The 13,473-nt window shown below is 38.7% G+C and overlaps 2 protein-coding genes across 4 annotated transcripts in view; one reads left to right on the top strand and one right to left on the bottom strand.

Moving 5' to 3' along the window:
* The window catches only part of NUP37 (nucleoporin 37), a 41,219-nt gene extending 35,904 nt beyond the window's left edge, over positions 1-5,315 (bottom strand). The window contains exons 1-2 of the mRNA XM_032646441.1: positions 5,249-5,315; positions 3,806-4,021 (exon numbers count right to left, since the gene is read on the bottom strand). Of these exons, the coding sequence (XP_032502332.1) occupies positions 3,806-3,961 (156 nt within the window). The 5' untranslated portion in view covers positions 3,962-4,021; positions 5,249-5,315. The remainder of the gene's footprint in view (positions 1-3,805; positions 4,022-5,248) is intronic.
* The window catches only part of PARPBP (PARP1 binding protein), an 86,258-nt gene continuing 78,100 nt past the window's right edge, over positions 5,316-13,473 (top strand). For all 3 annotated transcript variants that reach the window (XM_032646439.1, XM_032646437.1, XM_032646438.1), the window contains exons 1-2: positions 5,316-5,457; positions 9,255-9,410. Coding sequence is in view for 2 of the 3 variants with exons in the window: in XM_032646437.1 (XP_032502328.1) it covers positions 9,258-9,410 (153 nt within the window). In the remaining variant the exon portion in view is untranslated. The remainder of the gene's footprint in view (positions 5,458-9,254; positions 9,411-13,473) is intronic.

Below are 13,473 nucleotides of genomic sequence, written 5' to 3'. Positions count from 1 at the left end.
CAAATAACATAAAAAACAGTTACCATTCTGAGTCTAATTCCTCTTTCACATGACAGTTTTAAACTTTTTAACACAACTCTGAAATTTGTCTTCACATACATTATCTCCTTTGAATCATAATACACTGCTAAGAACTGAAGTAAACACTAAATATTACTGTCAATTTACAGAGGAGGATATGGAGTTGTTCTGTCCAGTATGGCAGCCACAGTCACATGGGGCTATTAAGCACTTGAAATGTGGTTAGTTCAAGCTGAGACATGTACACTTTATAAAGTGCAAAATCCACACCAGATTTCAAAGATGTAGTATAAAAAGAACACAGAAGTATCTCATTAGTAATTTTTATATTGTTCCACATAAAATATTTTGGATATGCTGGGTAAAAAATATATCAATAAAATTAATTTCATCTACTTTTTACATTTCAAAATGTGGTTACTACATTTAAATTTATATTTGTGGCTCGCACTGTGTTTCTGTTGGACAGCACTGAACTAACTTCCTCTGGCAGTTTAATCATCGCACTGGTTCATGGTGAACAGCCAGGTGGCTAAAAACTAAGTCATAACTCTCCCTTCTAGCTCTAGCAGTCTATCATTTTAAGACTTTATATTCATCTTTATGAAATTTTAGCTTGGTCAACTTTTGGCCCATTAATCCAATCTATTAAAGAATATTTGGATTCTGAGCAGAGTCTGGCATACAACAGGTGTTCAATAAAAATTTGTTAAATGAAGTCTGTCACCCAAAGCATTAGGTATCCTTTTCGACTTCATGTTCTATATAAATTCAATGTGCTTGCCTAAGTCAAGTGTTCTCATCCAAGTCCCAGAAGAGGTTGCCATTTATTACTGATGACCTCTTGAACAGACTTGGAAACTTTCATGCTCCCTCTGCCCTTTACTTTTATAGCAGTTATCTTGTTGCATTGCTTTACACTTAAACATCTCCTTGAGGATAGGGTCCTCGCTTTTTTAAAGTATGTATCACCAGTTCTCAGCACCTGATCTGCACTCAATGAGTATTTGACAAATACAAGACACCAATCAATAGTACTATCATTTGGCTCAAATTTCCAACATATTCAAAAGAACACCACGAGATTCTGAAAAATGCTTTGTTGAAATTCACATTTACTACATCAGCAGTGTATTCCTAACAGTCTTAGAATGAGGATTGCCTTTCTGACAGGAATGTGGAAATCTTTCAACTTTAGTTTTTTCTCAAGATAAGAAATTCAGTGCTACAGAATTTGAAGGTCCTAACATGAGAGAATAGGAACAGTGTTTAAACAGTTCTTAATTGGACAAAAAATAACTTCAAAAGAAGCAATCTGAATCCCCAATGGCAAATTACTGAAACTCAATTCTCCTCCAGAACTGTTTGAACTACAGCTTCAACCTATCTGAATAGCAGCACAGAAGGAAAAGAACAGGGGTATAAAAATGAGATCTAGATCTTGTTTTTTCAGTTATTAGTCAGATAAATCCCTGAACTTCTTTGAAGTAGAATGGAAATTCCATGAGGACAGGGACAGTTGTTTAACTGTATCTCCAGTACGTGGCACAGAACATAATTAGTGTTCACTACTTGCTAAATTAATAAAAAACCAGTTCTTTCCTTAGGTTATTTGAGGTAAGACCCATATTGCCAGCTCCACAGGTCTGAGGATCAACAAGGAAAATGCATATGACCACAAACCATAACAGAGCAATACAAATGTTTTTACTAATTTTTTTCTCATTTTGTCATTTTCCCTCTGCCACCCATCACCTCTGTGTTTTCTTTTTTCCTTATTTCTTCTTCCTTTTTGACTTTTTCCCTCAACATTTTTTTAGCTGAACATAAACTAGAGCTAATGCATATTTTTTCAGTACTTTTGAACACAATTCTATGTTTACTGCTATTAATTTTAAAAGTAATGAAGCAAAATATCAATTTTATCTGTAGGGGGCTGCTTTCTGCTTTTGTAGGTTAGTAGCCTGTATTAGAAAAATGGTTTCCCTTCAGTCTTTTTCAAGACTGTGTTACATTATTTCTGTTAATCATGTGACTTTTTATGATCCTAACCTGACAGTCCAGCTGAAATTAGGCCAAGGACCATATTTAGTCTAAAAGCTAGAAATTCCTACCCCAACCCTAAGAGACAACATGGGATAACGTAAGAGCTTCTGTATTCTACTCAGACACCAACAAACTGAAGCTTTTAATTCATACTTTCTCCTTAGGATAAATATACACACAGTCTAATTATGTATAACCTAATACATTTATTGCACTGTAAAATGCTAAACTGCATTTATGATGTCAAAATACTGTAAGATACCGAACTGCCTTATCAGTAAAAGAGGAAATAATATTTACAATGTTTATAATATCACTTTGGTGTAAAGTTTAAATCTTTGAAAATTGGTCACTGTCAAATTACCTCATTGATTAACCTCAATTTTGGAAATAGTGTTCCATGAATAACATTCTAATAAACAAAGGATTAACCAGAGATTCCTGAGGGTTGACCTCTCATTGTTCAAAGTCTCTCTTACATGTAGAACTGGCTTTCTTGTGAGAAAAGATGGTGTGCACCACACCATTAAATATGGGGCTGTGCATGAGTGTCACCAATGACCAAATCAAATGACAGCTAAAACATACATATGTATTAAATCTGTCAGATGCCTTCCAGGAACTGTGCATGCTAACTCATGACATTCCCACAAAACCCTATTAAGTGCAGTTGCCCCTTGAACAACATGAGTTTGAACTGTGTGGATCCACTTATATGCAGATTTTTTTCAAGACATACATACTATAGGATTATATGATCAGCTGTTGGTTGAATCCACATATGAGGAACCAGGGTACTATAGTTACACCTGGATTTTGACTGCACCTATTGGCACCCTTCACCTCTGCATTGTTCAAGGGTCAAGTGTATTATTTTCCTCATTTTTATAGAAGCTAGGTTAAGTACCTGTTCAAGGCCATATAGCTATTAAGAGGTAAAGCCAGGAAGGAGTAAAAACCTAGCCATTTTGGCTCGAGTTCACTGTCTTAATGACTATGTTAAACCGACTGTTCAATGAGTATGATCTCACACTTTGTATACTCTAGATGTATAAAAAGTATGACAGCATATTAATAGGAAAGCTGAATATCATCATAGCTATAAAATCTCCTGGAGTATCGTTTTTTAAGCTCTCAATACTAGCTTGTTTCCTATGTTAAACTGGAATGTATCAACAGAAAAGCTGGATTTAGTAATCAGATCTCATCGAATTGATATTTTTCCCTGTACATATGTTCAGTTAATCATAAACTTCAATTACCAGAATATTCCATTTCTAATCACGAGGCACAAGAGAAGCCTTATATACATAGGCTTTCCCCTGAACAACAGCAGGAGTTAGGGCAATGACCCTCCTCGCAGTCAAAAATCCTATAACTTGCACTAGGCCCTCCCTGTGGGCAGCTCCTTGGCATCTGCAGATTCAACTAACTTAAGATCCTATAGTATCCTAATATTTACTATTGAAAAAAGTCCATGTATAAGTGAACCATGCAGTTCAAACCTGTGTTGTTCAAGGGTCAACTATATTCTTTTTCACTACTTATTTAATGTTTGCACAAATATCAGGTATATATTATTGGGAATGTCTTTCTCAGTAGTTCTTCACATCATTTTTTTTTAAACATTCAAATTCAATATACTTTTAAAGTTTAGCTGAAATTTACCAAAGTTTGTATAAGTTTTCTTATCAGTGAAATATCTTCACTGTCATTCACTGCAGTTTTGTACACTAACCTGAAATGTACATGTGCCAATGACCACGAAATTATTGCCACCATATGCAATTAGGTTTCCTGAATCCCCACTCTCAAAGGGATTGAATTCTACCACATGCACATAATCTTCGCAATCCACAGTGTAGGCAGCATTTCTTGTGGCATCTTGCTTCATCCTGTATGGCAAAACTCGTGCAGTTGTAAAAATAGCCTTCTATTGGACAAGGTCACGAAACTGTGGATTACAGCACAGGAACAGTTAGATAGAAACCGTCAAAGGATTACTTTACACAATTAATCAAAATAAGGATGTGACTTCAGGCAGATCAAAAAAAATTACTTATTCATATACTTTGTGAATGATACTTGCAGAATAAGTCACCACAAAATTCTGTTTAGTTTAAAAGATACAGTGAGTACTTAAAGATGGAATCACATTAATAGTAAATATATTCATAAAAAATTAATGATAGCTAACATTCATGGAGCACTATTTGCAGGTGCCACGTTAAGTATTTTACTGACATTATCATGTCTAATACTTGCACAAGCCTAAGAGGGAGGTGCTCTGATCCCCATTTTACAGATGAAGAAATCGAGACTTTAGATGGTTAACTAGCTTTCCAAGCTCATAAGAGGAGCCAGAATTTGAGACCTTCCTAAGTGTTGGACACCAGTGCCAGAGAAGAAAAAGAGACTCCTGCCTTGAAGGAGCTCACAATCCAGGGTTATTTGTGATTCAGTGTGAAAAGTGCTTTACTATAAGCAGATAGAAAATATACAATCTGGAGGAAGAACTGCCAACATGGGATACAAAAATAATATTCATAAAGCCAGGCACAAAACTTCATGGGCTGGTGGGCATTCTGGAAGTACCATTCCCAGATGAGACTTATGGATTCTAAAGAGGTCAGTTTTTTTTTTGTTGTTGTTTTGTTTTTTTTAATTGGACGGTCGTTGTCCTGAAAACATCTGGGCTCCATAACAAACACATCAAACACCTGATGAGTATTTACTGAGAATCATATGAGATGAGCTGCACCTTGGGGAATCTGTAAACTAGTAACCTTAAGGGGACTGAAAATTGTTAAGGGTGACCAACAGGTAAGATACCAGTATGGGAAGTGCAAAAGATTCCAGATCCGGAAACTCGGTCCCTAATTGCTCATTAAAGTAGTGCCCAGTCTAATTACAGTCTCAGGGTCTCACTGTATAAGGCGGGCTGGACTTGCCCTTCTAAAACTGCTAAGACAGAGGAGGGAGGGAACAAGAGAAGTCCCGGCAGAGCCCCGACGCCTGGCAAGTCCCGCGAGACCCCGCTACCACCTCCCGGAGCCCGAGGTCGGAGGGAAGGGCGGGGGGAACGGCCCGGAGAGAGGAGGAACTTCCAGAGATAAAGTAGAGGCGTGGGGCGGCCGGGAGCACAGACGGGCTGCTCCTCGGGCTCACGCGCGATACGCACCTGAGGGCGCCTGGAAGCAGCTAAAGGGGAGCTAGTCTTCGCCAAGGGCTGCTGCGCGCCGGTTCTGCTTCCGGGTCAGAGGGCGGGAGCTGCGATTGGCTCCCCGACCCTCCCGCGATATTTAAAATGTAAACGCGCGGTCACTCATTGCAGCCGGGTTGGAGCTTTCTTCAGGCAAGTCTGCACGTCCAGGTTCTACCCCGAGCCAGGTGAGTGTCGCCTCCTCCTCGCCCGCCTGTCACACTTTAAGTGGTGATTCAAGCGCGGCTTAGGGGATTTTTCGGTAACAGCAGAGCGCCATGTGACCGTCTACGGTATTATTTGTGCAGTGTCTTTGCACTGGGGCCTGGTTTGGTCTGGGGGTGTTGAACAGAGTTCGTAGGTTCCAGTGATGGAGCTGAAAGGTCCTGAGGGATCATCTGCTGACTGGAAGAATGAGGCTCACAGAGCCCTACTTAGATTCATTAGTTAGGCAGGAAACCAGCGTTCCAATCCTAAAACGTACGTAGACTCCAATTCCGCTGCTTTCGCCCTCTCCTTGTTAAATCCTCCCAAGGAACTGTTAGGACCTGCATTCTGACCGTGAACAGCAACGACGCCCTTTTTTTTTTATTGAGCATCTACTAAGTGCCCGGCACTAGGTGGATTATTTACTTGCCTCACTAACGTCTCCTAATTTTATGAGGTAGGAGATAATCTTCCCTCTTTTACAGGTGAAGAAATTTAGGCTCATCAGAGCTTTTTGTATAGTTCAGCCTGACATTCAGAATGCTTGCATATTCGTTGTCTCATTGATTTGTGGAAAGTATTATATCTCTATCTAGGCAGTCAGGTGTAAGGCTTATTGTCTGGGCTCACACAGCCAGCTAGCTACTGGAAGAGTTGAGGCTAGACCAAGCTTGGCAAACTAGTGGCACTACCTGTTTTTGTGCAGACAGTTCCTGAGCTAAGAATGGCTTTTATATGTTTGGATGGTTGGAAAAAAAAAATCAAGAGAAGAATAATATTTTGTGACATGTGAAAATTATTATAATATTCAAATTTCAGTTTCTGTAAAGTTTTGCTGAAGCCCACTATACTCATTTATGTATTGTCTGTGGCTAGTTTCACACTGCAAGGTCAAGTTGAGTAGTTGTAAGAGACCCGATGGCCTGAATGCCTCAAAAGTTTACTATTTGAACCTTTCCAAAAGTATGCTGACCCTTCGATGAGATTCACTTTTACATGTGCCAGGCATAGTTGTAAAAGCTTACCTTGTATTTATGTCATTTGCTTTTCACAAAACCCTGTGAGTTAGGAGTATTATTATTTTCATCGTCAGTACAGTACAAGGAAGCTGAGACAGGAGAGGTGACATAACTTGGAAAAGGTCTCACAGCTTTTAAGTGGTGGAGTCAGAATTCAGAACCATCTAATTCCAGATTAGTCTTCATTATTAGCAATCCGAACTCATAGTATCTTCAAATAATACCAGTAAATAATTTACTACTGAAGATTGATTTTAGGCAAACTAGTCATATCACTGAAGCTTTATTTCTTCACTTTATGTTTTTTTTTCTTTTAAGAGATGAAGGGGATATTTTGAAGAGAATTTTACTATTTATTAGGATATATAGTTTTATAGATATTTTAATTTATAGTCTTCTACCTGTATCTTTAAATTGCATCACTGATTATATTTATAAATTATTATTTTGTAAATGGCACATGCCCATTTTTTTGATCATACAAACCCAAGATACCTGGTAAACACCCTGGATTCTGTTTATGCCACATAAAAAAAGAAGACAAAGATAACAGAGGAGTAAGTAAATGGGAATGTGTACAGTAAAATACCCCAAATAAGATAATGGCATGTGACTGTGTTGGAGACTGGGGTACTTAAAAGGAAGTAGGGAAAATAAGGATTAGAGGCATGTCTGTACACTCAGAGAAAGGAATTGGCTGCCTCATATAGGCTTGAGTATATAAAACATTGGAACTACATCCAATTGTTTTGAAAGGCCTTTGTCTATCAGGAGAAGTTATGTAATATAGTGATTTAAGAGCACAGCTTTTGGATTTGGGCATCTTGGATTTAGGTCTATTTCCCCATTTGCTAGCTGAGTGGCATAGGGTATTGCTTTCTTCAGATGTAAAATGAGGATAATAATAGACCTTCTTCATAGGACTCCTGTGAAGATTGAATAAAGTAATATTAAGCTTTTTTAAAAAATTTTTTTCACTTTATTTATTTATTTTTGGCTGCATTGGGTCTTCGTTGCTGTGTGTGGGCTTTCTCTAGTTGTGGCGAGCAGGGGCTACTGTTTGTTGCGGTGCGCAGGCTTCTCACTGCAGTGAGAAGCACTGCTTCTTCCCTTGTTGTGGAACACGGGCTCTAGGCACGTGGGCTTCGGCAGCTGCAGCACGCAGGCTCAGCAGTTGTGGTGCACGGGCTTAGTTGCTCCGTGGCACGTGGGATCTTCCTGGACCAGGGCTTGAACCCGTGTCCCCTGCATTGGCAGGTGGATTCTTAACCACTGTGCCACCAGGGAAGCCCATATTAAGCTTTTGAAAACTATCTGGCACCAAGAAAGCTTCTAAATATTAGCTATTACTGTATTGGTTATCTATTGCTGTGTAACAAAGCACTCTGAAATTTAGTGGCTTTAAAACAACAACAATTTAAAATGTTTATGATTTTGTGGATCAGCAATTTGGGCTGGACTTAGTTATGTGGTTCTGCCAGTCCTGCCGGTCTTGCCTAGGATCACTTATGGTGCTGTATTTCATCTGGCAGGTTGATTGGGTCTAGGTAATCTAAGATAGCCTCACTCACTTGTCTTTCAGTTGGTATTGGTTGTCAGCTGGAGTGCCTTGGCTCTCCTCCATATGGCCTTTCCAGCAGGCTAACTGGCACTTCTTCATATGTCATTCTGAGAGTAGCAAGAGAGTAAAAGCTAAAACTGCAAGGCCTGTGTCAGGAGGTCCCCAAGGTCACCTCAGGTTGAATAATTTACTAAAAGGACTCAGAGGACTCAGCATACAGTTGTACTCATGCTATAATATACTACAACAAAAAGATGCCAAGCAAAATCAGCAAAGGGACAAGGTATTGATACCTGGGGTGAAGTCCAGGGGAGATCAGGCACAAGCCTCCAAAAGTCTTCTCTTAGTGGAGTCACACAGGATATACTTAATTCTACCAGCAACAAGTTACGACAACACATGAAATGTTATCTGTCAGGGAAGCTCTTTAGAGATTCAGTGCCCAGGGAATCTACTGAGGTCTGAACATGTAGGTATCCTCTATGTTCCCAAATTCCAGACTCAAAAGAAAAGCATAAGCTATATTATTTATACAAATAGTTGAGGCACAGTGAACCATTCTTACAGGAAATCGTCCTGAAATCTAAGTTCCCAGATGCCAACCCTGTAAGCAGGCTTTTCAAAGGGCAGTAGTCAGGCCTGCTATATTAACTCTTTTCAGCATGGGCCTTTTGGAACTAGATCTAGGCTCGGAACTCCCATGATGGCATTCTTGCCACATTTTATTGGTCAAATCAAGTCACAAGGCTGACCCAGATTCAAAGGGGTGGAAAATAGACCATCCCTTTTGGGACAGTATAGGGATAGAGGAAATTGTTTCTTTTGCGTTTTACCGTAGATGTTACCATCTATCTCAAAATAAGTATTTTAAAAAATACAGCTTTAATTAGCTACGTTTGTGTCTGTAATTATGTTTGCAGAATTTGCATTTATCTGTTTTGTATGAATTTTCAGATTGAAGGTTGGATTTTGTTATTTTCAAAGATTTGGCTTAAGAAAACTAGAGGAGAGAAAAATATGATTGGGCAGAAATTGTATTATTCTGTTTTCCTAAATGTAATTAAAAGCAATCTAATAAATATGAAAAGACCTCTTGTTCACTATTTATTTTTCTGTCACTCTGCTTCCTTATACATGTTAAATATCAATTTCCAATTAAAATAAGGCTTTTTAATATTGCCTTCTGTCTTACTTTAAGAGGATGGCTGTGCTTAATCAGAAGTCTGTCTTGGATATGATTAAAGAGTTCAGAAGGAATTGGCACACTTTTTGTAACTCTGAGAGAACTACTGTATGTGGTGCAGACTCCATGCTCTTGGCATTGCAGCTTTCCATGGCAGAGAACAACAAACAGGTTAGTAGACTGTATTTAGGTTAACTTTTTTTTTTAAGTGAATTTTGTTTGCTGCACATTTGAATAAACTTAATTACATTAATTTCTTTGCAGTATATGCTCTCCTATGATAATATCAATATACTGTATTCACAAATGCCTCTGCATATATTTGTCAAAATGTTACAATTGGATTTGAAATGATTTGTTTCAAAATTAAGGCTTTTATATGTATAATTGGACATGGGACATGCACATTTGATATTTAATTTAAAATCTTAAGGTAAATACACAACTATTATGATTATGGTTAAAAATTATTTTTATTTGATAAAACTTCTTCTCTGAAAAGTTCTAGAAAGCACACATAAATAATGTTTATTTAATGCAAGTATTTTATGACTAATTTCAGGCTCTGTAGTATAGATTAATTATTCCTAAGCCAGGCTGTGAAGCAGAATCATTTGGGAGGGCTTTTAAAAAATACTGGCTTCTGGGGCTTCCCTGGTGGCGCAGTGGTCCAGAGTCCGCCTGCCAATGCAGGGGACACGGGTTCGTGCCCCGGTCTGGGAAGATCCCACATGCCGCGGAGCAGCTGGGCCCATGAGCCATGGCCGCTGAGCCTGCGCGTCCAGAGCCTGTGCTCCGCAGCGGGAGAGGCCACGACAGTGAGAGGCCCGCGTACCACAAAAAAAAAAAAAAAAATACTGGCTTCTGTACCCCAGTCTTGGACACTGATTTTCCTAATCTGCACTGAGACCCTAGAAATTGTCTTTTTTTTTAACCTTTTAATCTTTTTTTAATCTGAAATGATTCTTACACAGTCGGCTTGGGCCAAACCAGTGTTTGGAATAAGCTCTACCTAAGGGGCTAGAGGCATTCAGATGAGAGAAGGATGAATGTAGGCTGGAGTGGTAAGGAAAGCCTTCTTGGATTTTATATAATATACTTAAAGGAGAGAAGTCTTTGGATGGGAAGAATTTAAAGAAGCGATGAAGGAAAGGAAAAGTCAGTTCAGTGGAAGCATCCAGGGGGATTAAAGTCATGATGGTTTGAAAATGGTAAGGAGACTGTCTTGACTAGAGAAGAAGATTTTTGAAGGGTGGAATGGTTTCAATGGGTCTGTTGGGCTAGATAGTGAAATGGCATTCTCATGAATTTTTTTTTTTTTTTTGGCTGTGCCATGCCGCATGTGGCATCTTAGTTCCCCAACTAGGGATCGAAGCCGTGCCCCCTGCATTGGAAGCGTGGAATCTTAACTACTGGACTTCCAGGGAAGTCCCTGATGAATTATTTTAATCCTATAAGTCACTAGTTCCCAGACTTTTAGATTTCATTTACCAATAAAATTTCCCCCCCAAATTGGATATTGACAGATTTGAACATTTCTCATGTTAGCACGTAAAGCCATTGAGAAAAAATAGTGACTAGAACCATCATTTTGAAAAAGGAAGAATAATTTAACACCTGAAAATTAGGAATTCTATAATCTTAAAACAAGAGATAGTTTTTCCTAAGTGTGGATAGTTTGCTGTTTTGCATATTTAAAACAATGTATATTAAGATAAATTTTGAACATAGAAAAATTTTGACAAAATTCTATCTTAGGTAGTCAGTTATTCTTTCCACACATTTATTAAGTTCTTAGAATAATGTTATTCTAAGAATATATATATTCTAGGAATATACCACTGAAAGAAATACCTGCTCTTATGGGATTTATCTTCTAGTGAGGAGAGACAGATAATTCTCTAATAAATAAGACATTTAGCATTTTAGGTCATAATAAGTGCTGCAGAGGAAAATAAAATAGAGATGCTACTAAGGAGTGTTTAGAGTTTGGGGTGGGAGAGTTCTTGTGATTTGGAATAGGGTGGTCAAGGAAGGCCTCATCAAGATGATGCCATCTGAACAAAGATTTGAAAGGGGGGAAGAAGGAAGAGTTGTGGAAATTTTTGTGGCAAGGGACTACCAAGCAAAGGGAACAGCAGATGCAAGGGCCCTGAGGTAGAAAATGCCTCGCATGTTCAAAGCATAGCAAGGAGGCCAGTACAACTGTTTAGCTGTCTATATACATGTTAATTTCTTCCCTTTCTTCCTCCTTGCCCCAGATTTTTTTTTTTTTTCAGTTCGTGGGCCTCTCACTGTTGTGGTCTCTCCCGTTGCAGAGCACAGGCTCTGGACGCGCAGGCTCAGCGGCCATGGCTCACGGGCCCAGCTGCTTCCTGGACTGGGGCACGAACCTGTGTCCCCTGCATTGGCAGGCGGACTCTCAACCACTGCACCACCAGGGAAGCCCCTCTAAACACTCTTGGTGTTGTACATTCTGTGGGTTTTGACAAATGTATAATGATATATGTCCACCATTATAGTATGTATGGAATAGTTTCACTGCCCTAAAAACCCTCTGTGCTCTACTATTCATCTTTCCCTCTCCTCAGTCCCTGGAAACCACTGATCTTTTTACTGTCACCATAGTTCTGCCTTTTTCAGAGTGTCACATAGTTGGAACATAGTATGTAGCCTTTTCAGATTGACTTCTTTCATTTAGTAATATGCATTTAAGTTTCCTCTGTGTCTTTTCACGGTGTGATAGCTCATTTCTTTTTAGCAGTGCATGATATTCTGTTATATGGATATATCAATTTATTTATCCATTCACCTTGTTTTACTTTTCTTTCAACCAATAGTCAAAGATTCAACATTTAATAGTTTTTTAGCTTAATGGTGACATAATTATTAGATTTTCTGCTAATGTCCTCTTTATTTCTAAGAGCCCTTTTTTATTCTCTTTTTATAATGTCAGACTGTTCTTGATTCCTGGGTCTAATATTTTCTCCTTTGAGACTATTAATAATATTTTGTTGAGGTTTTCATCTTCTTGCATAATGTGTTTCCTCCAAGTTCCTTGTTTTTGTTAGTTTTATTTGGGAAGGACTTCCTTTCTTCTGATTAGAGACTTCCTTCATGGTGATCCTTGGCCATCCACCTATATTTAAGCGGAGCACTAAAATGTTTATTGGAAGCTCTTTGTGCAGGGTTAGGGCTTGTCAACCTGATCTTGCTGGGCCATTTGGTTGGAGAAGCTTTGATGTTGATATCTTTAGGATATCCGTTTTGGAACAGTTTCCTCGGAAAAGAGTCTTCTTTCCTCCTGCATGAAGGGTGTAAAGTTGAGCTGCGTATGTGATGGGTGCCTGAAAAGTGTGTCAAAATTTAGAATATAAAATGTCATGTGATTCCTATGATTTTCATTTGGGTTCTCTTCCTCAGCTGTATTCTTCAATCCAGAGACTATTTTACCCTGTCCAGGGAATAAACCCCCAATTTTCTGCCAAGGTAGATGACTGGTTTCCCCTATCTCAGCAGAAACTAAGTATTAGGCAAAAATCTAAGTGAAGATTACCCAGAGAGGTAAGCACAATGCTGAGACTGCTTCAGAAATCTCTTCACCAGCAAGTAACTCTACCATCACCTTCTGCTGGGCAGATTTTGTTCTAGTGGACACAGTAAGAGTGTTGATCTTCAGGGGCTTTTGGCTGTATATGGAAGGTGGGCAAGGAATGTCTCTGATCCAGTTTCCTGCCTTCTTATGGTCAGCTTTGTCTCCTAAACTTTGTGCTCAGAGTTCATAAAAATCAGGTTCTTAAATGCCAGGGTGTGGTAGACACCAGGGGAGCACAGACCCTGCCATTTGCTTACCCTTCTCTATTGGCACTTTTTCACTGCTTTTGACCTTTTGTAATTTCCCTTCTCTTATGGACAATTCAGTCATGCTTAATAAAAGTTTTCCTATTTTCTCCGTAATTTTAGGTATTTTATACCAGGAGGTGCTTCTCTGTATATCCAGTTGTACAAATTGCACTGTTAAAGTGTCTGTTTTAAAATTGTAACAAATGGTATACATTTTTCTGTGTCTTGGTTTTATCATCCAACATTGTTTTCAGGACTTCATCAGGTACTGATAGAAAATTTGATACGATTTATTCATTTTAACAGTCATCCTTTGTGTGACTGATACATTTTATTCGTAGATGGACTTTTGGGTTGTTTGAAGTTGTTTGGTATTACAGTTTTGCACTGA

This window comes from Phocoena sinus, chromosome 10 (assembly GCF_008692025.1).
Source record: "Phocoena sinus isolate mPhoSin1 chromosome 10, mPhoSin1.pri, whole genome shotgun sequence".
Lineage (NCBI taxonomy): Eukaryota > Metazoa > Chordata > Mammalia > Artiodactyla > Phocoenidae > Phocoena > Phocoena sinus.
The sequence above is the reverse complement of the archived record's forward strand: the minus strand, read 5'-3'. Positions and strand labels throughout refer to the sequence as shown.